Source organism: Entelurus aequoreus, linkage group LG10 (genome assembly GCF_033978785.1).
Source record: "Entelurus aequoreus isolate RoL-2023_Sb linkage group LG10, RoL_Eaeq_v1.1, whole genome shotgun sequence".
Classification (NCBI taxonomy): Eukaryota; Metazoa; Chordata; class Actinopteri; order Syngnathiformes; family Syngnathidae; genus Entelurus; species Entelurus aequoreus.
In genome coordinates, this window is record NC_084740.1 from 53,947,278 (window position 1) to 53,974,480 (window position 27,203).

At 43.0% G+C, this 27,203-nt stretch overlaps 1 protein-coding gene and 1 long non-coding RNA gene across 3 annotated transcripts in view; one reads left to right on the forward strand and one right to left on the reverse strand.

The window, feature by feature from the left end:
- Positions 1-1,847: 1,847 nt before the first annotated feature.
- On the reverse strand, positions 1,848-14,428 carry si:ch1073-390k14.1 (deoxyribodipyrimidine photo-lyase). 2 transcript variants are annotated; one of them, XM_062061186.1, is made up of 9 exons: positions 13,677-14,428; positions 11,650-12,133; positions 11,261-11,572; positions 8,783-8,955; positions 8,625-8,709; positions 5,904-6,136; positions 5,641-5,835; positions 4,056-4,281; positions 1,848-3,109 (listed from the first exon to the last, which is right to left on the reverse strand). In XM_062061186.1, exons 1-9 carry the CDS (start codon positions 13,896-13,898, stop codon positions 2,565-2,567), a joined length of 2,475 nt encoding a protein of 824 aa, XP_061917170.1. In that variant the 5' UTR covers positions 13,899-14,428; the 3' UTR covers positions 1,848-2,564. The 2 variants fall into 2 exon arrangements, with proteins under 2 accessions (XP_061917170.1, XP_061917171.1); XM_062061187.1 differs by having other exon boundaries at positions 11,650-12,150; positions 13,677-13,803.
- Positions 13,351-27,203, forward strand: part of LOC133658793 (uncharacterized) — a 36,143-nt gene continuing 22,290 nt past the window's right edge. The window contains exons 1-2 of the long non-coding RNA XR_009827528.1: positions 13,351-13,499; positions 13,699-13,890. This is a non-coding gene — a long non-coding RNA (uncharacterized LOC133658793). The remainder of the gene's footprint in view (positions 13,500-13,698; positions 13,891-27,203) is intronic.

Sequence of the window (27,203 nt, forward strand, 5' to 3'; positions counted from 1 at the left end):
ACCGGACATTCCCAAATTATTTTTTTCAGATCTTTAAGACGGAAAGTGTAGCTGCCATTATGATGTGCAGTCATGTATTCAAATGACCGTAAGTCTTGAACTGTACAAAATATTTCAATGGTTGGAATCTGGGCTTTTGCATGATATACTAGTTACTATGGTAATTTAATTAGTTACTTTGGTAATCTAAGTCACAGACGAGGCACCAAGCACTGTGGGAAGGGAGCGTTTCCACAGTGTCAGCCTGAAACGCGGGTGTCAGGGAGTTTGAGTTTATTTGGAACATGCATGCATACAACATGATACATCACAAATTCCAGTTTCTCTTTTCAACATGTTTGAAAAGGATTAGGAAGAAGCAGAGCTTATTTAATCCTACCCCTTTTCTTTACATAACAGTTGCTAAAACTTTTTGTTCACTTCCTGTTCACAATTTATTCACAATAAACTCCATAAGTAATCACAATAAAAAATAAATGAATAGTAATAATAATTTAATAATAATAATTGGTGAAGTAAGTCATATTTCATATGATGAGATAAGTAAGATTACTTTAAGAATGAATGAATGGATGGATGAAATAAATTCAGAATGTTTATCATGGTTCTTTGTACTTTGTAAACACTTTAAGTTTGAAGAGTTTCTTGAAGTGGATCATATTAGTACATTGTTTGATTGCTTTGCTTAATCCATTCCATCATTTAATTCCACATACTGATATACTGAAGGTCTTAAGTGTTGTACATGCATACAAATGTTTTAAATTACGTTTTTCTCTAAGATTATATTTCTCCTCTTTTGTTGAGAAGAATTGTTGTATATTCTTAGCTAGCAGGTTATAATTTGCTTTGTGCAAAATTTTAGCTGTTAGCAAATTCACTATGTCGTGGAATTTCAGTATTTTTGATTCAATAAATAAAGGGTTTGTATGTTCTCTATATCCAACGTTATGTATTATTCTGATCTTTTTTGTAACACCGTTAGTGAATGAAGTGTACTTTTGTAGTTATTTCCCCGTATTTCTACACAGTAGCTCAGATATGGTAACACTAGCGAGCAGTAGCGAATATGAAGTGATTTTTGGTCTAGAACATGTTTTGCTTTATTCATTATTGATGTGTTTCTCGCTACTTTGTTGTATATTTTTTACATGAGATTTCCAGTTCAATTTATCATCAATCATTATACCTAGAAATTTAGTTTCATTTACTCTTTCAATTTGTACTCCCATCTATTTGTATTTGTGTTTGACTTTCCCTTCTACTGTTACCAAATGGCATTATCTTAGTTTTACTGAGATTGAACGATAATGTATTTTTGTCAAACCATCTTTTTAATTTGTTCATTTCTTCTGTTATTATTTGTATTAGCTTCTGTGTGTTCTCTCCTGAGCAAAACGCTGTTGTATCATCCGGGGACAGACGCAGAAGGAGATTTTTACAACAAAGTTCTAAAGCTTAGTGATATATCAGATTGTAGGTGGGTGTATTTTTTACTCTTTGCGTTCATATTTCGCTGTTTGTTGCATTTTTGTTCCATTTTGCTTGATTGTAAAATATGTCGATCGATAGGGGGTGTGACGTTCATATGTTGTCAATATTCAGTGTTTTATCGTTCATAGTTAATATTGTAAATCCCACGTTCTTTACTTTCATGTCCATTCTAGGTGTCTCATTCAGTAAAATTCCATTCCGTTTTTTCAGGCGGTCTGTCATAACGTTTTTAGCATTCAATCAGACATTATTGTGAGGTTTTGTATAAGTGTTCCTAAAAATCAGATGTGCTGGCCCCCCGACACAATTTTTTCTCTAAATTTGGCCCCAGAGTCAAAATAATTGCCCAGGCCTGGTGTAAAGGTTTGTTTATTCCAGCAATTACATTTACAAGCTGAAACATATGCTCATACCATGCAACTCAATATATTTCAAGCCTTTTGAAAGCCTTAGAGCAGTGGTTCTTAACCTTGTTGGAGGTACCGAACCCCACCGGTTTCATATGCGCATTCACCGAACCCTTCTTTAGTGAAAAATAAAATGGGTTTTTTCTCAAATTCAAGACAAAGTTATGTTTTTTTTTACTGGTGCACAAAATGAACTGTGCATGAACATCATCTTGTTCAAACAACAAAACCAAGACAGTGCATGAACTCACAACCAATTACACACCTGCGAATCAGATGGAAAATTAGAGGGAACATTGTTTGGGGGTATCCATAATACGGCGATAGGGAGAAGTTTTTATTTACACGATGTGTCTGGTGTGTCTTGCCTCCGCGGCGGAGGTGCCGCCAAACCCCTGAGGCCGACTCACCGAACCCCTAGGGTTCGATCGAACCCAGGTTAAGAACCACTGCCTTAGAGCTTATGAAAACCTCAAATTGAAAATCAGAACATTTTAAAGTTCCGTCTGTATTTAGTGTTTAGAGATTTATACATGTAAACCAGCAGATGGTGCTAGACTTGTCCCCAAGTCAGTCAGAGGCAAGTTAATACCTGACTTTGTAACATCTTGTCAACTTTTTTACAGTGTGGAAGTGTCCTCAGGAAGCTCCTCTGTCCCTTGGTCATCTGGGGGATTTCACAGCACCACCAGGTACTATTGAGAACCTGTCTTTGGCATTTGGTGTGCGCCTTGCTCTTCCTTGTGGCTCCAGAGGTCTAGGCAGCCCCTCCATGCGGCGATAGTCCCTCTCCAGCCTCTCTTTCCTCTGTACTCCCTCGTACAAAACGCTGGCGGTGAAGTCTCGCTCGTTCAGGAACGCGATGGTCTCGTCCCTTTTGCGACTCACGTAGCCTTTAAGGACGGCGTTGTAAGGATTGGAGGCAGCGTCTGCGTCCGGATCTTCTAGCTGGTACTTGAACTCCATGCGGGTGATGACGGGTAGGAGGAAGTGCTTGCCAGCTGAGGCCACGCCGCCAGCATTGTGGGACAAGCTCAGGGCCTCCGAGACCAGGCGTGGCGGCATAGGGACCAAGTCGCAGCCTGTGCGTTTGTCCACGTACTGTCCGTGTTGTCTACGAACCTCGGCGACGTCTTGGAGAGACTGACTCCGCCTCTCCTCCAGGTCTGTAACGATTCTCTCAGGATATGTCTGGCCAAATACCACACCTTAGTAGAGCAAGAAAGGACAGGATAGTATCCATTCCAAAGTCGACAAAATATTGCAAAGTACAGTATCAAAACTAAGTATTATCATTCTTAAAATTATGACTGTAAGGTGTATGGCTGTGTAATTGGAAAGAAAAAACGTAAAGTTAGCACTATAATGTTAGCATGCTAAAGTAAACACACTAACAGTTAATAGGTGACACATTCCAAGTTATATAACTCTAAGGTGTATGGCTGCGGAATTAGACAAAAAAGTGTAATATTAGCTGAAAACGTTCTAAAGCTAATGTTAGCATACTAGCATGCTAACGTTAAGAAGGTAGCACATGACTGGGTAAGAAGAAATACCAAAATGCAGTATATGTTGGTGTAGACATAGAAAGTAGCAAAAAAGCTAGTATTAAACGTTTGCATGCTAATATGAGATACGCTAGCAAAAAAATAAGCTAGCATGCTAACGTTCTCACAAGTATGCTAGCAGTTAACGTGCTGACGCACGCTTAATGCTAGCAAACTTGCTCGACACCAACGCAAATAGGGAAAAAAAACATGATTTTAGTCCTGGGGTTGCCCTGTTTGTCTATGTTGTGTGCCCATTTAACTGTTAACCCTGTAACAGACTAAGATACCTGAGGGGAGGGGCTGTCACGTGACTTCATGTAATTAGATGACCCTGCCACTATTACGCAGTTTATGTAGGATTTGTTGGAAAACTTCATGCTGAACAATGTCTGATCGTGGGCAAACTCTTTCAAATATTAAGTTCTTGTGAAAACTGTGAGCGCCTCAAGACTTCGAGGAACGTTTCGGTGTTCTCATATTTCCGATAAGCGGAGAAATGGCCGAGTTAGAGCGAGGAGGAAAATAAGAATTTTTGTGTTTTTGTCTTTTTTGGCGCCGACAAATAAACATAGGCGTCAATGAGAATGGAATGATCGTTTCTTACCTGCTCGTCGCAGCATGGACGCCGGGCATTTCCAGGGTTTATGGATAAGGTCATCGGGCAAATCTGCAAGCTCAGGACACCATTTCCTGACGTAGCTGCCAACGGGGTCGCATGTCATAGCAGCGTCCACAGGATGCATGACAAAATTCCAATGATCCAGACCAGACATGCCACCGTTCTGCCACATCATGGCGTCGATGGCGACGTCTGGGTCCACCAGTGTGTCCTACACACACATGCAGATGTTTTCCAAACTGAACTGAAGCTACAGTTGTGGTCAAAAGTGTACATACACTTGTAAAGAACATAATGTCATGGCTGTCTTGAGTTTCCAATAATTTCTTTTTTTTTTTGCGATAGAGTAATTGGAGCACATACTTGTTTGTCACAAAAAAACATTCATGAAGTTTGCTTCTTTTATGAATTTATTATGGGTCTACTGAAAATGTGACCAAATCTGCTAGGTCAAAAGTATACATATATCTGACATCACATGGACGAAGATAAGACCTTCCGAAGGAAAGTTCTATGGTCAGATGAAACAAAAATTGAGCTGTTTGGCCACAATAACCAGCAATATGTTTGGAGGAGAAAAGGTGAGGCCTTTAATCCCAGGAACACCACTCCTACCGTCAAGCATGGTGGTGGTAGTATTATGCTCTGGGCCTGTTTGGCTGCCAATTGAACTGGTGCTTTACAGAGATTAAATGGGACAATGAAAAAGGAGGATTACCTCCAAATTCTTCAGGACAAGCTAAAATCATCAGCCCGTAGGTTGGGTCTTGGGCGCAGTTGGGTGTTCCAACAGGACAATGACCCCAAACACAGGAATGGCTGAATCAGGCTAGAATTAAGGTTTTAGAATGGCCTTACCAAAGTCCTGACTTAAACGTGTGGACAATGCTGAAGAAACAAGTCCATGTCAGAAAACCAACACATTTAGCTGAACGGCACCAACTGTGTCAAGAGGAGTGGTCAAAAATTCAAGCAGAAGCTTGTGGATGGCTACCAAAAGCGCCTTATTGCAGTGAAACTTGCCAAGGGACATGTAAGCAAATATTGGGGACGGCGTGGCGGGGTTGGGAGAGTGGCCGTGCCAGCAACCTGAGGGTTCCTGGTTCAATCCCCACCTTCTACCAAGCTAGACACGTCTGTTGTGTCCTTGAGCAAGACACTTCACCCTTGCTCCTGATGGGTCCCGGTTAGCGCCTTGCATGGCCCTCAGTGTGTGAATGGGTGAATGTGGAAATAGTGTCAAAGCGCTTTGAGTACCTTGAAGGTAGAAAAGCGCTATACAAGTATAACCCATTTATCATTTATCATTATCATTATTAACATTGCTGTATGTATACTTTTGACCCAGCAGATTTGCTCACATTTTCAGTAGACTCATAATAAATTCATAAAAGAAGCAAACTTCATGAATTTTTTTTTGTGACCAACAAGTATGTGCTCCAATCACTCTATCACAAAAAAATAAGAGTTGTAGAAATGATTGGAAACTCAAGACAGCCATGACATTATGTTCTTTACAAGTGTATGTACACTTTTGACCACGACTGTGAATAGGGCCTGAATGTCTTACCTGGAACCAGCGGTAGCCCTCTTGCCAGGGTAGATGCAGGTATGCTATGAGGAAAGATGCCACGATGTGTCTGGTGTAGTTGTTCATCCAGCCCGTCAGCCACAGCTGCCTCATGGCTGCGTCCACCATGGGGTAGCCTGTTCGACCACGCTGCCAAGCCTTCAGGTGATTGCTATTGCTGCTCCACCGTAGTGCCTACAAACCCCAGAAGGTCAGCCACATCCTACAATATTCTAACATATAGTGGAATGTGCAATATCGACCTTGTACGGAGGCCGGAGGGATTCCCAGGGTAGGTCAGGAAACAAGGTTAGCTGCCAGTATGCCAGGTCTCTCCACGCCAGTTTGCGTTGGAATTTCGGAGGTCGACAGCGTGCCCCCTTGGCGTCCCAGAGTAGCCAGCGAGGGCTGAGTTGACCAAAGTGAAGGTACGGAGACAGAGAGCTGGTGTTTGGAGCGTCGGCCCTGCCTGACTCTTTCTCGTATCTATACACACCTTGGAAAATAAAGGATTAAGGAAATGTTAACCGTGTACAGTACATCTCATGTTTTTATCACCTTTTGATTGTGAAATGTTCCCTGATGTGTGTTTTGACACACACACTATCGGAGGCACAGTGAGACACTTTATCCTAACATTAGTTGGATGAATGGGGACCGAGTATGTTTTTTTAAATTTTCACTTCCTGTAGGGCAGAGCTATTCAACTGCCGACCCAAATCCATCCCAGGAATGACGTGGTAGCTCAAAACTTTTTTTCAGCAAATTCCTAAAAACATTTTAAGTGCTCCTGTTGTATGGAGGAACTTGGACCACTCTCTAAACACATGGTCAGATCCTTGCATTGACAGCAAACAGAACACTGCAGGGTTCCAAGCTTGGCATTTACCTAACAGAGCAGTTCCTCAATGCACCCCTTGTTTTTTTGCATTGTAATTTATGTAACCAAGTCAATGCTGTCGCGTTTACTTTAGATGTAGTCATTTGTTCAACTTCTTTGGTTATACCAGTGGTGTTCCTCATGGTTTCATTTTAGGTCCTCTTTTTCATCCTTTGGGCCAGGGGCGTCACTAGCTTTTAAGGACAGGGGGGGCTTAGCCCCCAGGAGATGCACAGGATGCGAGCGAACGTAGCACGAGAGCACAAAACTTCACAAACAGCTAATAAAGACTTAGAAATTAATCATTGTTATTATTATTATTTCAGTCGGTTTATTTTTAATCTGTGTTCAGTACAACAACAAACATGGGTTTGCACAGTGACATTTTGTTTACAGCATCAACAAGAAACAATTACTTGCATGATCCTTCAAGATACACTGAAACACAGTGAAAGTCATGGCATAAGCCTCTATGTTATTCATTCACAACATAGAGGCTAATGCCACGACTTTAGCTCACAATACAATAATTGTTTGTTCCCAAATATTTTGAAGTTGCACAGATTACATTTTGGGCACATATGTGACTAAAATGGTTGTAAATTCAAGCCCTGGACATATTACTTGATTACTTGAATTAAAGTAATATCTGGATCGGGATAATTTGGCTTGTATATAATATATTTATATATGTATATTATGGCAAGCCGTTAAGAAAATTAAATATATATGGAAGTCTGAATAGAAATGAGAAACTTTTATATATACTGAAAATAAGAAAGACTTAGAGTCCGTCTGCTGATCTGAAAAAGAGCCAAAGCTGTCAAAGTGCAATGCTGAAACAAATAATGCAAACAATAAAATGTAACTTCCAGGGCTTGAGATTAACGCAGTCCCGTCGTTCCGGGGACGGTAAAAAAAAATGCACTGGACGAAATTAAATGCTCCCCGGGACGATGGCTTTTAACCATTTTTTTTCTTTCTTTTTATGTATTTATTCATTTTACATTTTATATTAAATGTCTTGGTTTTTCCACCCTCTGAAAATCATATGAAATGTTTAACAAGCCATCCTATAATAATACAACAGCTATTAATGTAACAATACAATAAACAAATATATTTAATGATGTTTTTTTCATTATTTTAACAATAGGCTAATGTATATTACTTTATATAGATTCTACAAGAAACACAAAACTTAAAAACTAAATTATTTACAATTGCAGACACAAGGTTCTTGTTCTGCAGTGCTGTGTGCTAATGTGCTTCGTACACCTGCAGGACCGCAAGCAAGGTCGCAGAAAAAATGTGGACTGGAGTTTGAGTGGTGTGGGCATTTTCTATATGAACAAGTGGAATGGATTGGATACTGACGCACTAAAGGGGCTCTCTACCTTACGCTATGAAGTGAGGGGAAACTGAGTGAATAATGACAGGTTATATGATTATTTATTTAAACTCATATTCGGGCCACCTTATAATGAATATGTCGGCATGTATTTGTAAAAAAAAAAAAAAAGCTTTTTTTTTTATTTTATTTTTTTAAACACCAAATTATTTAGGGGGGCTTAAGAACATTTTAGGGGGGCTTGAGCCCCCCTAAAATAGGCCTAACAACGCCAATGCTTTGGGCTATTCAACTGGTTTCTTGCGAGTTCAGTTCAAAAACTTGTAAGAGACTCCGATGTTTGCAACAGATTTTTAAAAACACTAGAGTGCCGTCACTGAGATAATCTTTGAATAGATGTTTAGTTGGTCCTTAAAACAGCAGCGAGCTCCTGAAGATTTTTAGTTGGTCCTTAAAACAGCATTGAGCTCTTGAAGATTTTTAGTTGGTCCTTAAAACATCATTGAGCTCTTGAAGATTTTTAGTTGGTCCTTAAAGTAGCAGCGAGCTCCTGAAACTGACCAAATAAATAGAGCAAAATCACCTGTCTAGTGTAGAGTATGTTGGTTCTCCAGAATTGACAAAATCAGACTAATGGCAAAGGTAGAATTCCGTACACTGGTCATTAGAGTTCTGGAAATGTGGCGCCCAAAACAATTTAGTGTAATTTCCCTGAACTAGGTGCTCGGTGTGTGTGCGTGTAACCAGTCGCACCATCGTGGAGAAAAGCTTCAAGGCGTGCATGAGCTCCTTCTTCGCTAAAATCCCAAGACTTGCGAATATTAGCGGCCCAATCAATCTGAAAGCCACAATGCACAGTAGAATTAGACTGAGGAATACTGCATTTCTAATTGTGTAATATGATCACTTACCGTTGTGCCGTCTTTCCTCCGCGGCATACGTGCCAGGCCCAGTTCTTCTAGAGTGACACCCAGAGGCCAGTTGGAAGGTGCAGGCAGGGACACGGGCGGGTCCAGTGGAGTGCCCAATACAGAGCCAGGGTTCTGTCTGCAGCAGTTCGTGAAATGAGACACTGATCCGATTCCTACACCACAAACCACGTAGGAAAACGGTTAACGCAACTTCAGTCACTACCAAGAGGAATCACAGGTATTTATCTCACAACTGTGAATCCACCCATGTTTCAACTCTCATTTGTATTACAGAATATCTTCTAAAGGCACAAGACTATAGAAAGTAAACTTGGATATACCTTGTAGTCATTTTGAGTTGTCCACTGAACCTGACCTAAAGAGGTCATATCATATTTGTTTCTACATTTAAAACACTTCTTTGTCGTTCTTAGGTCAAAAATGTTGCGTAGATTATGTTTTACAGACTGTTTTCAAGCTCTCAGGACACCCGGTCTAATTTACGAGCCTCAACTTCGACTGTCTTCTCCCCGTCATCCATGTTTTAGTTTTTAGCGCTTCCATTGCGAGTCTACTGACAGATGTACGTTCGAACTACACGCTGCTTTGTGTTACAAATGGCAAGAGCGGAGGATGCATGTGCATGACGAGCCAGTCTTCCCCACGACAAGAGGATAGAGAAAAAGGAGCTTATTGACTACAGCGTCGGACTACAACGGCGAGGCGGCATGGCTCAGATGGCAAGGCAACTTTATTTATATAGCACGTTTACAACAATTTTTAAATTGGACCTAAGTGCTTTACAGGTTAAAAAGCATAGAGCAAAAAAACAAAACAAAGAACATAATGAATGAGCTAAACAAGATAGTGCAAAAGCAATACGGTAAAAGGGTTTGAATATAAATAATGAAATAATAAAAGTGTGACAAATTGGAAAAAAAAACTAAAGCGAAGGGGGGGGGGCTAGAAATGGTGGCCTAGTGGGCGGGCTCAGCTCAGGGTAAAGGCCAGTGAGAAGAGATAGGTCTTAAGAAGGGTTTTGAAGACCGCCAGGCTCTGGGCTGACCTAATGTGGAGATGGTAGAGCAGCCGGCCAGAAACTTGAGGGTCCCTGGTTCGAATCCAGCTTCCACCATCCTAGTCGCTGCTGTTGTGTCCTTGGGCAAGACACTTCACCCACCTTGCTCCCAAGTGCCACACACAATGGCTTAAATTGAGCTTAAAAATTTTTAAGTGCGTTGAGTCTCTAGAGAAAATGGCGCTATATACCGTAATTTCCGGACTATAAGCCGCACCTGACTATAAGCCGCACCAGCTAAATTTAGGGGAAAATACAGATTGCTCCATATATAAGCCGCACCCGACTATAAGCCGCAGGGTTTTGATGTGTAATTACCGTAGTATATAGGGGTTCCTGCTACCACGGAGGGGATTGTCGGGACAGAGATGACTGTTTGGGAACGCAAAGCGTCCCATTTATTAACAATAAATCTTTCAATCATTCAATCAAACTTTCACATCTTTGACATGGCGAACAGCATTCGTGCAGAGTACAAATAATACAACGGTGCAAAGTAATACAAAGTGCTCGCCTGTACGTTATCAAAATAACCAGCCTACCGGTATACGAAAAGTCAGTCTTTAATCATTGTCATCATCTTCCTCCTGCGTACTAAAACCACTGAAATCCTCTTCGTCGGTGTCGGAGAAGAACAGGCCGTAGATAAGCCGCACCGTTGTATAAGCCGCAGGGACCAGAACGAGGGGAAAAAGTAGCGGCTTATAGTCCGGAAATTACGGTAGATATAATTCTCTTCACTCGCGCAAAGCATTTTGGGAAATGTTTTACCATATATGGACATATCCGCCGTCACACTTGGGAACAACGTCACAGGTTGTGCAAATTCCAAACGATTCTTTTGGAGGAAGTATGAAGGAACGCAAGATTGTTTTATAAATATCTCCTCCATGATTTGATTTTACATTTTCGGGATTTATGCAGACCCCAAATACACAAAAGTAAAGTGCCACTAGGTAAAAAATGTTGCTTTTGCGTAATAGGTCCCCATTTAATACATAGCCATTTTTTGTGGTACTGCTTAAGTGCTGCCAATACTATTGAGCGGTTCATTGATGGACTAACTAATAACAATGGATTATATTTATACAGCCCTTTCCTTGACACTGAGATTCAATCATTCATTCACTCCCCATTCACACTTTGATGAAGGTAAGCTACATTTGTAGCCACATCTGCCCTGGGGTAGACTGACTGATTCATTCACATTCATACACCAGTGGGAGCGAGGTGGGTGGAGAGTCTTGCCCAAGGACACAACGGCTGTGACTCGGATGGAGGACGCTGTAAACCTCAAGTTGCTGGCACGGCCACTCTACAATCAGGGCCACGGCGTGTGACATTCTGAAATATACTGCAACATTTGTGAGATAAACTATCCAAATAATACGGCGACATACCTCTGAGTCCAACGCCCTCTGTGCTGACAGAGTACGGGTCTCTGATGCAGTACGAGTGGAACATGGTGCAGTCAATCCCTTCTTTTTGCAGCGCTGACAGCACCACGTCATCCCTCTCCTTTAACCAGGGCTCATACAGGCCATTGGCCAGCACGGTTCTTGCCCCGGTCTCCTTCACCAGCTCTTTAAGCGTGTGCAGAGTGGATCCGACGTGGCACCCCTCTCTGTTTGCCTCACGGAAGATAAGACGGCTGCCGATACGCTCCAGAGATGAACAGAAAGACGCCAACGCTTGATGAAGCCAGTATTTACCTGCCAAAAGAGTAAAAAGAGGCAGTGAATGTCAACAGTGACACAAAAAGGAATCAGGAGTGACTCATTCAACTTACAGGCTCCGCCCATGGCCACGGTGATCCCGGGCCCCTCCTCCTCTTGGGCACTCCAGATGAAGATGGGTATGACAGGTGCACCTACCTCCAAGGAGCTGATGAGAGCAGGGTTGTCACACAGTCTCAAGTCCCTGCGGAACCAAAGCAACACAGGTGGTGTTGCTGATGGAGAGCAGGGCAGACCAACTACCTGCTGGGCGCCTGCTTTCCGCCTTCTGGTTTTAGAACGCTTGGCCTTCTGCTGTGAAACCTTGTCCTCCATTACATTGCTGACATTTTTGTCGGTATTCCGCATGGTAGAAACTGTTGGACTCGCGTGCGACATGTTCAGCTCTGCATCCTTCTGATGCTCAGGCTTTCGTGCTTCGCATAGCCCTCCTTCCTTTGTGTGCCCACCTGTGGATCCTTCATCTTTCTGAAGCAGGGTTTCTTGCATTTCAAGTTGTGACACGGTCAGTGTAAGTTCCAGCTCGTCATCTTCCACCTGACATTAAAAAAACACTAATAAAGTTGATATATGTGAGCATAAACTGTCCAACCTTATGAGATCAATACATCAGCTGACTGTCTACCCCGCAGGATACATTTTGAGGATCAGTCATAGACAATTTAGAGTGAAAAGTAAATGTTATTTTCACTCGCATACCAAACATTCTAATTTGGATTGTTTCCCTGGCTTGGAGACTCCCGAAGGACAGTGCAGCGAAGACACAACAAACTCCCTTCTTGTCTCCAATAGACACACACCTGTTGTTGTTGTTGTGGACTTTGGACTAGTGAATGCACGACACCAAGGTCGCAGAACAGAGACACGCGGCAGCTTTACACACACGCATGCATCCCCAAAAAATATACGCCACACACACATACCCCACGCACCATCCAACGCCCTTGACGCGAATCCCTTAGGGGTGATGGACGGCTGGGCAGTGCCTGAAGAGCTGCAGCCTTCCACCGTAGCCCCCACTCCCTCCCCTCTGTTGCAAGTCTCGAGATATATGTTGTAATATGTATATGTGCTTTGCTATGGAGGGTTTTTCCCACTCCAGACTGGGCCCCCTTAGGAGCCCAGTCTGGATTGTATTTTTTTACTCATCCTCCCCCAGCGTTTACCTTTTTCCTATCTTTTACGGGGCGCCTTGTGGCGACCCATCAGCGTTCCTGTTCAGTAACCCTGTACACTGTTTGTTTGTCTCATCTTGAACGGGTTTGTGCTGAAAACAAAGTTTTGTTGTACTTGTGCAATGACAATAAAGACCTGCCTAATGAGAGTGCTGATATAAAAATAATTTAAGTTAATGACAAACTTGATTGACCCTTTTGATTGTATGGAATCTGTTTATTGTGACACCATGTTGTAATTATAATTTTAAGGTTAACTCATCTGCCTATCAAAATACTTTAAATGATTAAAAATATTTAGGTCAAATAATGTCTAAACCACGAATTCACGATATTTACAAATTGTTGTATTAATAACTTGGTACAGGTGTTTTCGCTGGTTAATTAAACCTGTGTGTACAATTAGGCCTCATATAACTAATAATTGTGTTATTTGTAAATACCCATTATAAAAAAAATGCATTAGTATTACAGTACTATCGTATATTTTGTACAATTAACAACTAAAAAAATTGTTTATGAAAAAAAATGTTTTGGCTAAAGCAATGTGGACACATTTGCAGTCAGGTGAGTTGTACAGCAGCCTCTCGTTAACCACAACATTTAACAATGAAGATTAGTATTAACCACATGAATTCACCTAATTGTTTTTCACGTTAACATTTTATTTAGGAGGTATAAGGGCTAATTATTTGTTAAGGTGTTTCACGAAAGACACTATAGTGAAGGTGGGAAGCCAGAATTAGCTACAGTTCAGCTAGCTGTTAGCTAAAGGCTGTTTTCAAAACAATTTTACAAAACACTATTTTGTAAAATTGTTCCGAGAACATTTTTGTTTTATTCAACAGACAATTTATTGTGAATCAATAGCTGTTAAGTGTACTTTAAACAACACCAATACTGACCTGAGTGAAATATTCCCGATAGATGGAGACGAGGGCGGAGTGCAGGGATGTGTTGGCCGCTATCAGAGGCTTGATGACGGCTAAAAAGTGCCCTCTGGTCTCCTGGTGCCCCAACACGGACACACACTTCGCAAAAAAAACCTCCGGATCTTCTCGGCCCAGAAGCACTTCTCTCAGAAGCTTTCTCACCACAGCTCGGTCGTCTTCTCCGCCGGTAGGCATCTTCAGCTTTTTGTACCAATAGTCTGTTTTTTACTGTGGTTTAAAGAAACATCAAAGGTGCCACATGGTCACAGTGCTTGTTACCCAACAGCTGATTGAAACTTACACAAGTCAGTTTTGTAACTTGTAATGAACCAACGTCACCGCCAGATGGCGCTCAAGCCTAACAAAGCACACCATTAGACGTTCATTAGTTAGAAAATAAGGTTCCCAGATTACATACAACATGATAAATTGTCCTCCCTCTTCTTCTCCCTCTTGGCCATCCCTTAACTACTTTATTTATAAAACACATTTAAACAACAAAAATGTTTCCAAAGTGCTGTACAAAAATATTAAAAACAAGATTCAAATACTATCCTTAGCTCCACCAATGACTGAATAAAAACAAAATAAATATAAAACCAATACATAAACAACCAGATTCAAATACTATCCTTAGCTCCACCAATGACTGAATAAAAAATATAAAAATAAATATCATTAAAAAAATAAATAGAAATACAAATTTAAAAACACAGGACCACACAACTCACGTAGTGTTAAAAGCCAGAGAATAAAAGTGGGTCTTAAGACGAGACTTAAAACACTCCACTGTGGGAGCAGTTGGAACATGGAGGGGCAGAGTGTTCCAGAGCTTAGGGCCGACCACAGAGAAATCCCCGTCTCCCCTGGTTTTAAGTCTCGTCTTGGGCACCGCGAGCAGGAGCTGGCTCTCGGACCTCAGAGCGCTCGCGGGGGTGTAATTTTGGATGAGGTCCGAGATATAATGAGGTGCCTGTCCGTGCAAAGCTTTCAAACCAAACAGTGCAAAGTGTCAAGAATTGGAGTTTTATATGCTGGCGTTTCCTGGCCCCTGTTAAAAGTTGTGCTGCCGCGTTTCTGGACTAACTGCAAACGGGGGAGAGCTTTTTGGCCAATGCCAGCATAAAGTGCATTGCAGTAGTCCAGGCCACTTGAAATAAAAGCATGCAGGACTCGTTCAAAAAGGTTAAAAGATAAAAAGGGTTTTAATTTTGCTAAAAGACGAAGATGTTAAAAACACGATTTTAAAATGGTATTGACTTGTTTGTCAAGTTGAAAATCACTGTCTATAGTGACGCCAAGACTGGTGACTTTGGGACGCACATCACTTTGCAATGGTCCCAAGTCGAAGAGGGCGAGACCAAAAACTAAAATTTCCGTTTTTCCCTCATTCATTATTAAAAGGCCATCCCTTAACTACTTTATTTCTAGCTGCACAAAATAAAATTAATGGCAGGGGGCCCCCCACTAGCTAAATGTGATCAAACAAGAGAGCCTTGTTTTCACTTGAATCAACGCCTTCATCTCGACAGTTCCTTTTCAAGTGCACACTGTGATGTGAGGCTGCAAAACAAAAGGCAGGAGACACAGTAACAAGAGGTGAATGTTTAATCACGATATGCGTATTCTGCACAGGGATTGATTTTAATGAGACCGTGCACCCGCTTTTGACTATGTGCCACAGCAGGGGGGCGAAGGCGTTGAGGCTCCTGTGTTGCAAAGTCTTGAGTTCCTGTGAGCCAACTGCTGAAAGGATCATTCATACTCTTGTTTGTGTGTGCTAAACCCTGCTCCAAACGTCCACAGAGTGACTCATCCACTGGGCAATATACAATCCATATTATTCAGTATTATGAAGAGAAGTGCGTTGAAAGCTGCGGTATGCGGAGGCAGGGACCAGACGGAGAAAAGAGGGAGAGAGAATGAGATTGAGAGAGAGGGGGAATCAATAGTGTTTAGACAGAGAAGTGGAGTCTAAGTGTGTGATCAATAGAGAGCAGAGAGGAGAGATTAGCTGCTTTTCTCTCTCAAACTAACACTGACAAATTGGTGAATTGGTGTATCGGCCCCTGGGCTAAATGGATTGACCCGCTGTTTCCATGTTCTGCTGTGTACTGTCAATAAAAATCTCTGTTCTGTTCACTGAAGCTCTCTGTGACAGGAAGGGACGATGCACCGAAAGAGAGAGCAAGTAAGAAATGACAGTGGCCAACCCTCAAAAGATGAACCCAGTTGGCAACTGGCCATCTTTGTTGTACTTTGGACACACCAAGGAAAAGGTCCGGTTGCCCTCATTTCAACTTTTTTTTACTCACTTAGGCAGTGGAGGAAAATGCAGGCGCCATTAAAACCTCTTTCCCAGCAGGCACAAGACGTTGATACAACGTTGATTGTACATACATGTCCTTTAAAACTGGCTTTGAAACATCCAGCCATCCATTTTCTACCGCTTATCCCTTTTGGGGTCGCGGGGGGTGCTGGAGCCTATCTCAGCTGCATTCAGGCGGATGGCGGGGTACACCCCGGACAAGTCGCCACCTCATCACAGGGCCAACACAGACTGACAACATTCACAATCACAGTCACACACTAGGGCCCCTTTAGTGTTGCCAATCAACCTATCCCCAGGTGCATGTCTTTGGAGGTGGGAGGAGCCTATCCCCAGGTGCATGTCTTTGGAGGTGGGAGGAAGCAACATTGCAAAATAGTTGTATTTGTAAATTGAAACAATGTTGGTTTCTAACGTAGGATCCGCGTTGTTGGTTGGGAAATGACCAAGTTTCAATGGTCAAATCCTCGTCACGACCGGACATTGGGTCGGTGTGGCTCGGTTGGTAAAACGGCCGTGCCAGCAATTTGAGGGGTTCCAGGTTCGATTCCCGCTTCCACCATCCTAGTCACTGCTGTTGTGTCCTTGGGCAAGACACTTTACACACCTGCTCCCAGTTAAATGTAACTTACGTATATATGTAGATAATGCTTTACACTATGTAAAGTTCTTTGAGTCTTTAGAGAAAAGCACTATATAAATAAATATAATTCCCTTCACTTCAAATTGAATAAACGTCGTCAAAAAGCATGTTGTTTCAAAAAATTTTGTGTTATAGAATATTGTTTGGGAAAGGTCCAAATTTCAATGGTCAAATTAAGGTCAGAACCCAACATTGAATAAATATCGTCAAAAAGCATGTCGTTCCAATGATAAGTTTTGTTGCGCGCGACAGTCACACTAAACTATCGTTTAAGGTCCCCCCTCCTAGGATAATTTTTTACACGGGTAAGTGTGCCGTGTATTTCTTGAATCTCCGGCTCTTAGCTTTGTATGGACTCATTGATCGTTTACAAACTGAGTTCGGAGAGGAAGTGAAGTCAGAAACACCGCGGCCCACACAGGAAGTGAAGTCAGAAAGAACGCTCCACAGCCAGCTTCATAATAAAGCGGTTTCGTAACTCGGAGCTAACCAATGGAAATATGAAGGCGAGTCATCCGGACATTCCCGTGTTTCTCCTTCCTCTACATGTACAGACACTTGTGGAAAACACACATAAATACCTTAAAAGAAAGCGATTGCAGCTATTTCAGATACAACACTTCTCAGACGGCAAGAGAACTTTTGAATGTCCAAATCAATCAATCAATGTTTATTTATATAGCCCTAAATCACAAGTGTCTCAAAGGGCTGTACAAGCCACAACGACATCCTCGGTACAGAGCCCACATACGGGCAAGGAAAAACTCACCCCAGTGGGACGTCGGTGAATGACTATGAGAAACCTTGGAGAGGACCGCATATGTGGGTAACCCCCCCCCCCCCCTCTAGGGGAGACCGAAAGCAACGGATGTCGAGTGGGTCTGACATAACATTGTGAAAGTCCAGTCCACAGTGGATCCAACACATCAGCGGGAGTCCAGTCCACAGCGGGGCCAACAGGAAACCATCCCGAGCGGAGACGGGTCAGCAGCGCAGAGATGTCCCCAACCGATGCACAGGCTAGTGGTCCACCCGGGGTCCCGGCTCTGGACAGCCAGCACTTCATCCATGGCCACCGGACCTATGCAACTCCCCCTCGCAAGGGACAGGGGAGAAGAGGAGAGAAGAAAAGAAACGGCAGATCAACTGGTCTAAAAAAGGGGGGGTCTATTTAAAGGCTAGATTATACAAATGAGTTTTAAGATGGGACTTAAATGCTTCTACTGAGGTAGCATCTCTAACTGTTACCGGGAGGGCATTCCAGAGTACTGGAGCCCGAATAGAAAACGCTCTATAGCCCGCAGACTTTTTTTTGGCTCTGGGAATCACTAATAAGCCGGAGTTCTTTGAACGCAGATTTCTTGTCGGGACATATGGTACAATACAATCGGCGAGATAGGCTGGAGCTAAACCGTGTAATATTTTATACGTAAGTAGTAAAACCTTAAAGTCGCATCTTAAGTGCACAGGAAGCCAGTGCAAGTGAGCCAGTATAGGCGTAATATGATCAAACTTTCTTGTTTTTGTCAAAAGCCTTGCAGCCGCATTTTGTACCAACTGTAATCTTTTAATGCTAGACATAGGGAGGCCCGAAAATAATACGTTACAGTAATCGAGACGAGAAGTAACGAACGCATGAATAATGATCTCAGCGTCGCTAGTGGACAAGATGGAACGAATTTTAGCGATATTACGGAGATGAAAGAAGGCCGTTTTAGTAACACTCTTAATGTGTGACTCAAACGAGAGAGTTGGGTCGAAGATAATACCCAGATTCTTTACCGAGTCTCCTTGTTTAATTGTTTGGTTGTCAAATGTTAAGGTGGTATTATTAAATAGATGTTGGTGTCTAGCAGGACCGATAATCAGCATTTCCGTTTTCTTAGCGTTGAGTTGCAAAAAGTTAGCGGACATCCATTGTTTAATTTCATTAAGACACGCCTCCAGCTGACTACAGTCCGGCGTGTTGGTCAGCTTTAGGGGCATGTAGAGTTGAGTGTCATCAGCATAACAGTGAAAGCTAACACCGTACTTGCGTATGATGTCACCCAGCGGCAGCATGTAAATACTAAAGAGTGCAGGGCCAAGAACCGAACCCTGGGGAACTCCGCACGTTACCTTGACATAGTCCGAGGTCACATTGTTATGGGAGACGCACTGCATCCTGTCAGTAAGATAAGAGTTAAACCAAGACAAGGCTAAGTCTGACATACCAATACGTGTTTTGATACGCTCTAATAAAATATTATGATCGACGGTATCGAAAGCGGCGCTAAGATCAAGAAGCAGCAACATAGATGACGCATCAGAATCCATCGTTAGCAATAGATCATTAGTCATTTTTGCGAGGGCTGTCTCCGTAGAGTGATTTGCCCTGAAACCGAATTGAAAAGGTTCACAGAGATTGTTAGTCACTAAGTGTTCATTTAGCTGCTGTGCAACAGTTTTTTCGAGAATTTTGGAAATAAACGGAAGGTGGGAGACCGGTCGGTAGTTTACCATGAGGTCAGGATCGAGGTTAGGTCTTTTGAGCAGAGGATGAATAACCGCTTTTTTGAATGCTAGGGGAACAGTGCCGGAGGAAAGTGATAAGTTTATAATATTTAACACTGATGGACCTAATAATACAAACAGTTCCTTGATAAGTTTCCCAGGAAGTGGGTCAAGTAAACATGTTGTTTGTTTTATCCCACTTACACGCTGTAATAATTCCTCTAATGTTATTTCATCAAAAATAGAGAGACTATTTTGGAGGGCAGTGTCCGTCGTATATACAGTCGTATAAATCAGCTGTGATTCTACTTACCGAAAAACTCCGTCCATTTGTCGAAGGAGTGACAACGAAAATGCAGGCTCCCGTGGATGTGATAAAAAAAAAAGGTAGCGTGTGCTTTGTATTACCTGGCTGTCGAGAAAACTACGGAAAACAGTGAATGCTTTTGGACTGGCAAAGCAGACTGTATCAGTTATTGTCCGCCATGTATGTCGCGGACTCAACGTCTAGGTCCAGAGTATATAAAGTCACCAAAAAGGAATGGACAATGAAGGTGAAGGCAAAAGAGTGAGGAGTGTCCTGACCAGATATCTAGATCCCGAGATTGATTGATGTAAAATGTTCTTTGTCACATTGTGTACTTTCACGTGTTTATTAAAGATTTGGTTGATTTATGATGTCTCAGGTGTGATTCACTACAATAGGGCCCCACAGCACACTGGATTCCAGTTAATTGAAATACCACAACACTAGATATTGTTCAGATAAGTTACATTTAAGAACTTGCACACAAAGCAACACTGGACGTGCGCATTTTCCGCACATGCATATTAGGTCGCGTTGCGCCGGTGGACGAAGAGGTCAGAGTGTCTTAAACGGTGGCATTTTTGTGTGTGTGGACACTGATAAGGTTAGGTGGGATTTACCCTGGATAACCTTATCCGGCTTAATGTAAACAGGATGGCGGAAGCTGTAATCAAACCTGGAACCCTGAACCCTTTACCATGAATTGAATTGTACGGAATATGTACTGTACTGTGCAATCTACTAATAAAAGTTTCAATCAATCAAAACCCTGAAGTTGCTGGCACGGCCACTCTAGCATCTAAGCCACACAGTCCTAAGTCCTCCGTTTCAGTTGCTCAACGTCAGGACCTAATTCAACAAAGTTGTTTCAATGTCTTGTGCCTGCTGGGTTTCTTGTCCAAATGTCCACACCTCTGTCTCATTAAACGATAAAGGTGCACTCACATGTGCATCCTCCCAAATCCTGCTCTGAAACCGTAATAACCAACATCTCAGGGAAAATTAATGGAAAGACAGATTAAAAACTAAGTGAGAAGAAACGGGCCACTGGTGTAGCTATTTGCAACTCATAAATCATTGTGACACACCTATGTGGATGTATACACACGCATGGACACACACACACACACACACACACACACACACATGCATGTACTGTAATTAACCAGAGGCTATTTACTCTCTCCTGCTGTAAATTAGACATGCAGACACAGTTATTACATTACAGGGGGATCTGCCATGCAGAATACTAACAGGAGGAGGGTGGGTACACACAACAAGCGGCACGTACAAACATAAACACATACACGAGAAAGAGCGTACGGAAGAATCATAGACTTGACGGGAGTGAAAATGAAGCCGCAGCCCAGAGAATAGGGGCCCCCAGCTCTTTGTTCCCTGCTGCATTTCATTATCTGAAACGCCAGCCAACACATACGACGCACCTCCCCCTTCCCTAAAGCTGTCTGCTTCCACTCCACGCACCAAAAAAAAAAACGAGAGAAAAATAAAGATACTGCGTCAGATCCCTTCACGGGCATCTGGGCTTGGTCTGCATGGTCATCGTGAGCACATCGACCGCAACGGTCACCCTTAAAACCTCAGTTGCTTATTTCAAGCCATGCTAGATGAGAACTTGATTAAAGCAAGTGTCGATACTCTTGTCTAAGGTAGCTTGTCTCCAATTAGTTCATGAACTTCTTTATTTTCCTCCTCCTGCTGTGTGTGTCCTCTGCTTTCCCTCGCCGTCCCTCCGTTTTCCCACGGTGATCGATAGCTCATTACAATCATTGACTGAGGCTCATCAGCACCTGTTAAGATCTGGTGAGACAGCGGTGGTGCATATGAGTGTTGTGTGTTGCATGCTTATTGATAAACACAAGATTGGCCTGCAGCGAGTTGAGGTGTGACATTTTTGTTATTCACTTTCACCAGCGAGGCTACCTGGCTTGCAGCAGCTTCATGGTCTGTGGGCTGAGGGAACATCTTACTATGCAACTCACGTGGGTGCCTTGGTTTGTTGCTATGGTGATTGCCAAGGGAGCCCGAGTATTATAGGTGTTTATTGTAGACAAGCGCCAGGCTACTTGTGTCTATCAGGACACGCTTCAATTTACCACACAGTTTTAGACCACACATTAAGTCGAACACAGCCGCAGAGGGACAAAGGGAAAAGACAAGAAACCAGCCACAGTCAAGTGTGGGATGTGATGTCGGATAGATTATTCAGTATTCATATTCCTGGAAGACAGACCCTGTTCAAACACTCAGTTGTTGGTTTAATGCGTCTCTGCAGGATTTGTTTTGGCAAGGACAGACTGTTAGCAGACGAAAGCAAACAGAGAAAAAGAATGCAATGCCCTGAGACATTTAGAAACTAAAGAGGCGAGAACAGATCAAATAAAAAGGTCCGCCTTGGATACATTCACAGGGTGTGGTCGTAAAGAAGGACATTTGGTGTAAGAATGTGAAATTTGAAGAGAAAAGGGGTGAATACAAACGAGGGCTGAAAAGAGAACTCGTCTCTCAGCCCATGCATAAATTACACACATCATTTACATATTCATTATGTTTTGTGTACTAATGAGAGTATTTGCTTAATGGCTTCACCACCACTGGCAGCTTTTGTCTGTCACAAGAGAGGAAAACGGAGAAAAGGAAGGGGACAAAGGTCACTTTAAGTAAAGTGGGCAAGATCAATTGTACACAGTCAGTTTTACTAATAATCCGATTAATTGCGTGTGCACGTTGGTGTCCAACCTGCACAAAGACTTGGGAAGTGATGCACCCTTGATGGGGGGGGGGTTGGTAAAAGTTAATTAAAACAACACCAGCTAAATTCCAAACTCAGGGCTCACTTAATTTCTCTCCTCTTGTCTCAGTGGAATAAGTCAGCGCTGCAGTAATTACACACAGCCCGGGCTATCTGGGCATTCCTTCAGGTGCCAAAAAGTCTCCCAAGTCACAAGTCCACCGCATCTGACAGCGTCCCTTTGAGAAATGAAAAGTTGAGGGTGTGTTTATACTCTTCAAACACAGCATATTTCAAACGCACCTAACGACTCCCAAAGTAGATGAGGAAAAGAGAGGGATGTAAACGTGGTGGCGGGGGGAAGGGCAACGATGGGATGAGCTACAAATGAGAGCGATGGCGGCGGCAGGTTGGCACCGTGCCATCCAGTCAGGGCTTGAGCGGGGGCGGGCATGGGCGAAGGGGCGAGGAGAATAAGACAGGCAAAGCGTAACAGACCTTCATACTGCCACCCTGATGCCACCTTGGCACAGGCACAGCGTGGGCGGCGGGAAAAAGAAAAGACGACAATAGCTGGAGAGCGTATGTGAGCGAGATGGGCAGACTCGGCGGAAGAAAAGAAACATCGAAGGACGTCGAAGATCCAAAGACAATGTCATATTCCAAGATGTGAATTACCGCTAATCTCACGAGACAGAGAACACCAGCGAAAAATGCGGTCAATCCACCTATGCCAACGAACGCGTGCCAGCCGCCCGGCGCCATGCCAGTTTCCTTGGCATAGCCCGCAACCAACGGACATCTGTGCCAATACAAGCGGATTTACCTCTGACGTCTCCCTCGTTAGTCGCAGTTTATTTGGACAAAGACGACAACGGGTGCCAAGGCAATGGTTGCCAGCGCCCTTATGTTGGCATCATCTGCGAGACGGCGAGGACACGGCTCGGAAAATGGCACGCGGCCAAGCCTACTTAGCACAAACATTTGTAAACAGCAATCCCCATATGGTGAGCAAGGCATTCTTAGACACCTCCACTGTTTGCAGAGATGGCATGCCCTCAAGGGAGGGACCCGGAACAGAGATGGCAGCGTGCCAAACGCTAACTGGGAAATATTTACAAGCGCTATGAGAAGCTGTACAAAACAGTCGTAAAAAAGCAGAAGGTTAGAGTCGGAGGCAATTGCATCTGGGGACAAACTACATTCCTGGGATGCCAACTTTGTCTGTGCCAATACCAGGAGGAGGCATCTGCCCATTCCAAAGACAGAAGGTTACCCCCTGCTGTTATGGAAAAGACCTGACGAGAAAAGGAAAGCGGAATCGCGCATTAACGATGAAGAAAAGATGGATAATTTTCAGCGAAATGAAGAGGAGTGGGAATGTGTGGACAAGTATGATGGAGCGTCTCTTTCTTGCACATGCACACCTGGGATGTTCTTAAAGGGATAGGCACTTAAAGGGAGGGACGTGTTGGCATCATCTCCAGAGTGTCAAGCCACTGCTGCGTCAGGGGCGGGCAACTGTCTGGGCATCGGATCTGCAGCTAATTAACAGCCGCACACTAATTCCAACAGCCGATCATAATTAGTGATTTAATCGCTCGTCAAGGCTTTTCTACCCCCGCCCCCTCTCTAAATTGTGCATGCTATTTGGAAGCGTGCGGATAAGCTGAGGAATGCCGGAACTCCCACTCCCCTCCTCCTCATCCTGCTTTCCTTCTTCCTTGGCTCCAGACTCCGGTGGGATCTTAATTAAGCCTGGGCTTCATTATGCAAATGGAGTACAATAAACGACAGCAGATCTGAAACTGGATCCAGACTGAAACGGAACAGTGGGAGGGGACGACCAGAAATGGGAAAATGTGCATCTGTGTGATTGTATTTTCTTCTAGTGCAGTGTTTTTCAACCTTTTTTGTGGCAATGCACTTTTTTTTTTTCATTAAAAAATCCGGAGGCACACCACCAGCAGAAAACGTTAAAAAAAGTGTGTTGTGCTTTAGTTCTTGTCTTGCGCTGTTATTTTGGTGGCCCTTCCTGTGTTATTGGTGTTTTCCTATAGCACTTTCATGTCTTCCTTTGAGCGCTATTCCGCGCACCTGGTTTGTGTTAGCAAACAAGGCTGTTTACGTTGTTGCTATCCTTCTTTGTGTGAACCTTGTTGATTGTCATGTCCGGATGTACTTTGTGGAAGCCGTAAGTTTTTGCCCTCATCCAGCATTCTGTTTCTGTTTACTTTGTAGCCAGTTCAGTTTTACTTTCGTTTTGCATAGCCATTGCCCTTTCGTTCATTTTTGGTTTAAGCATTACATACCTTTTTATCTGCACGCTGCCTCCCGCTGTGTTCTGCATATCGGGATCACAACAAACCATCCTCGTCTCACCCAACACATTCCGACTTTTACAAAGCAATGAACTACCTGCTGCCACCTACTGACATGGAGTATTACGTGGTTACCCTGCCAAGTTTTACACAGCACAGACACTAAGCAACGGCACATCAATTGCAGATTATAATTATTGATTTGCGAAAAATATTTTTTTGGACCAATTAGTGAAGTTGCATAATTTCCCACGGCACACCAGACAATATCGGCATAGTGGTTGAAAAACACTGTTCTAGTGTGTGCACGCCGTTTAAGAGCCGACTATTGGAAAGAAATGATGAAACGGCTGAATATGCAGAAGGTGCTTTCTCACATTGGAAATTCATAAGCAAACGGTGACAGTGAATCCCTTAATATCACAAGTTGGCCGTTGTTATGGCTAAGCAGTGAGATGGAAGCGATAGGGAGAGGAGACAGACGGAAACACTGACGGTGGCGGCAGCGTAGTAGCTAATGTCATTTCAGTTTAATCATCGCATGGGATCATGGGGTTCATGAAAATTCATTTGCATATCATTAAATAGAGAGAGGTTATTTGGCGTGGGCAGCCAAAATGGGATTGGATGAAGACGGGAAAAAATGGCAAATGGAGGCGCTTGTTATTAAGCAGCAATGTTTTATAGTCTGCCAGCCGATTCATTTAATTTGGAGGTAATTAAAATGTGTCAGACTCAATCAATCATTCCAACAGGCATACTATCAATATTTCTGTCTGAAAAAAGAATGACTGACATTCTCCAATAACTGACCTTCAGTCCTTCATTTTACTGTGAGTTTGACCCGTTCGGCGCTGTCTAAAATATCCAAACATCCATAATAATAATGACGTGTCGAGTCAAGGCGTCAATCTGCGATGCCCCACTCTGCACGTCTTTTTGACCTGAACAGTAAGCTGCCATTGGTGCCTGCATTGCTCATTTGCATAAATGCTATAATTAGACCACCTTTTCACATGCAGAGCAGTTTGACAACATGGCAATCAAGCCCCTAACACACACATACTGAAGATGACACACGCGCACACACACTCCGCCGTGACCACCCCATATCATGCCGAGTCTGTTGTCTGTGAGCAGGGAGTGTAAAGATTAACATAATCCAGCTAATAAGTGTGAGTAATATTCACACAGTGACACGTGGCGCAGGACATTGTCCTGCTGATGCGTATTTGTATCTCATTATAGATGTAAAGTACTATGGGTGGGGGTGGCATGAGTGGGGGATTGTATGGCATCACAAAAGAAGTGTAGGGCCTAAACGGAAAGACGCTAGAAAAATAACCATAAGCTTCAATATCTTCATAGCATGTTTTACATTTGTGGTGTGCAAACTAGTTTTAATGACTTCGCAGTGTTTCTCTGCGCAAAACTATGCTGGACATCAGTATTTGTTTATTACTATAGATTTTAGTACCTTTTACTCAATCAAAATGGTATTTTATGTAGCCATACTTTATGATACTGACCCTTGTTACAAGATTAAATTGTACTTAATATCGCGGTCGTCAATTTTTTTCTAAAATTCCACAAAATCCGAAGAAGGTTTGCACCGATTCTTTTACTCATTAGCCTGAACACACACAAAAAAACAGAAAGCAAAAGCGTTTGCAGCAGAATGCAGGAAATATAAATAGTGTATTTGCGTTTGCGGCCCGACTCTGCCACATGATTGATTGGGATGGTGTGGCTACCATTAAAAAGTCATTTAAAAGATGGATAGGGACCACATTTCCAAATAAAAACCACTTTATACCTGATGAAGTGCTGAACAAACTCTCTTTCTGAGACAGTTACTGATGACTGAGTGTTATGCAAGCACGAGCTCAGTAACAACTGGAGAAGGAACCACAATCAGCATGTATGCCGGTGTTGGAAAGTGTGATTGTGTTAGTACATTTAAAGCAGGGGGCGGACCACCATTTTCCTAGCCCTCCTAGGGTGGAAAAAAAGATGCTGCAATATTAGAGGTGTCGAGATGAACGTTCAAACAATTTTTCATTGTTACGGGTTCTGAAATTGTTTTTAGAATTGCACACGGAGGGAATATCCACACGTGCCATAGGTTTTCCGCCCTTGATTTAAAGCATAATGTCGTTTTTGTTCAAGAGGTAGTCAGTGTATCCCCCAAACATGTCCCAAACAGGCCTCCTTAGACACTTACTTACATGGACATGAAGGCAAAAGTGCAACTTCATCCTGCACCTTTTTCCAAAAAAGCAAATCGTGCAAACATATTTCTGCTCTGTCTCTTTAATTCAGGCTTCTACCACGGCAGCATGCTTTGGGCTTCATGCATAAACATGAGCTGGCCTTTCAGCTCTCTCCTCACATAACCAATCTAAATCTAAATGAGCCCCCACTACAGATTCACCAGCAGGCAATGACATTACACCCCTCCCCACAACCACCACACACACACACACTCATACAACACAGCCCAACCCCCCCGTACCCTACCCAGCTTCCCCCAGCGACACATATACACCAGCAGGCAATAATTTCACGCCATTCCTCAAAGCCCCCCTCCGCCCCACACACTCATACCCCTTTTTGCTGCAACCCCACCAGCTGCACAGTGCTCATTTGATTAAG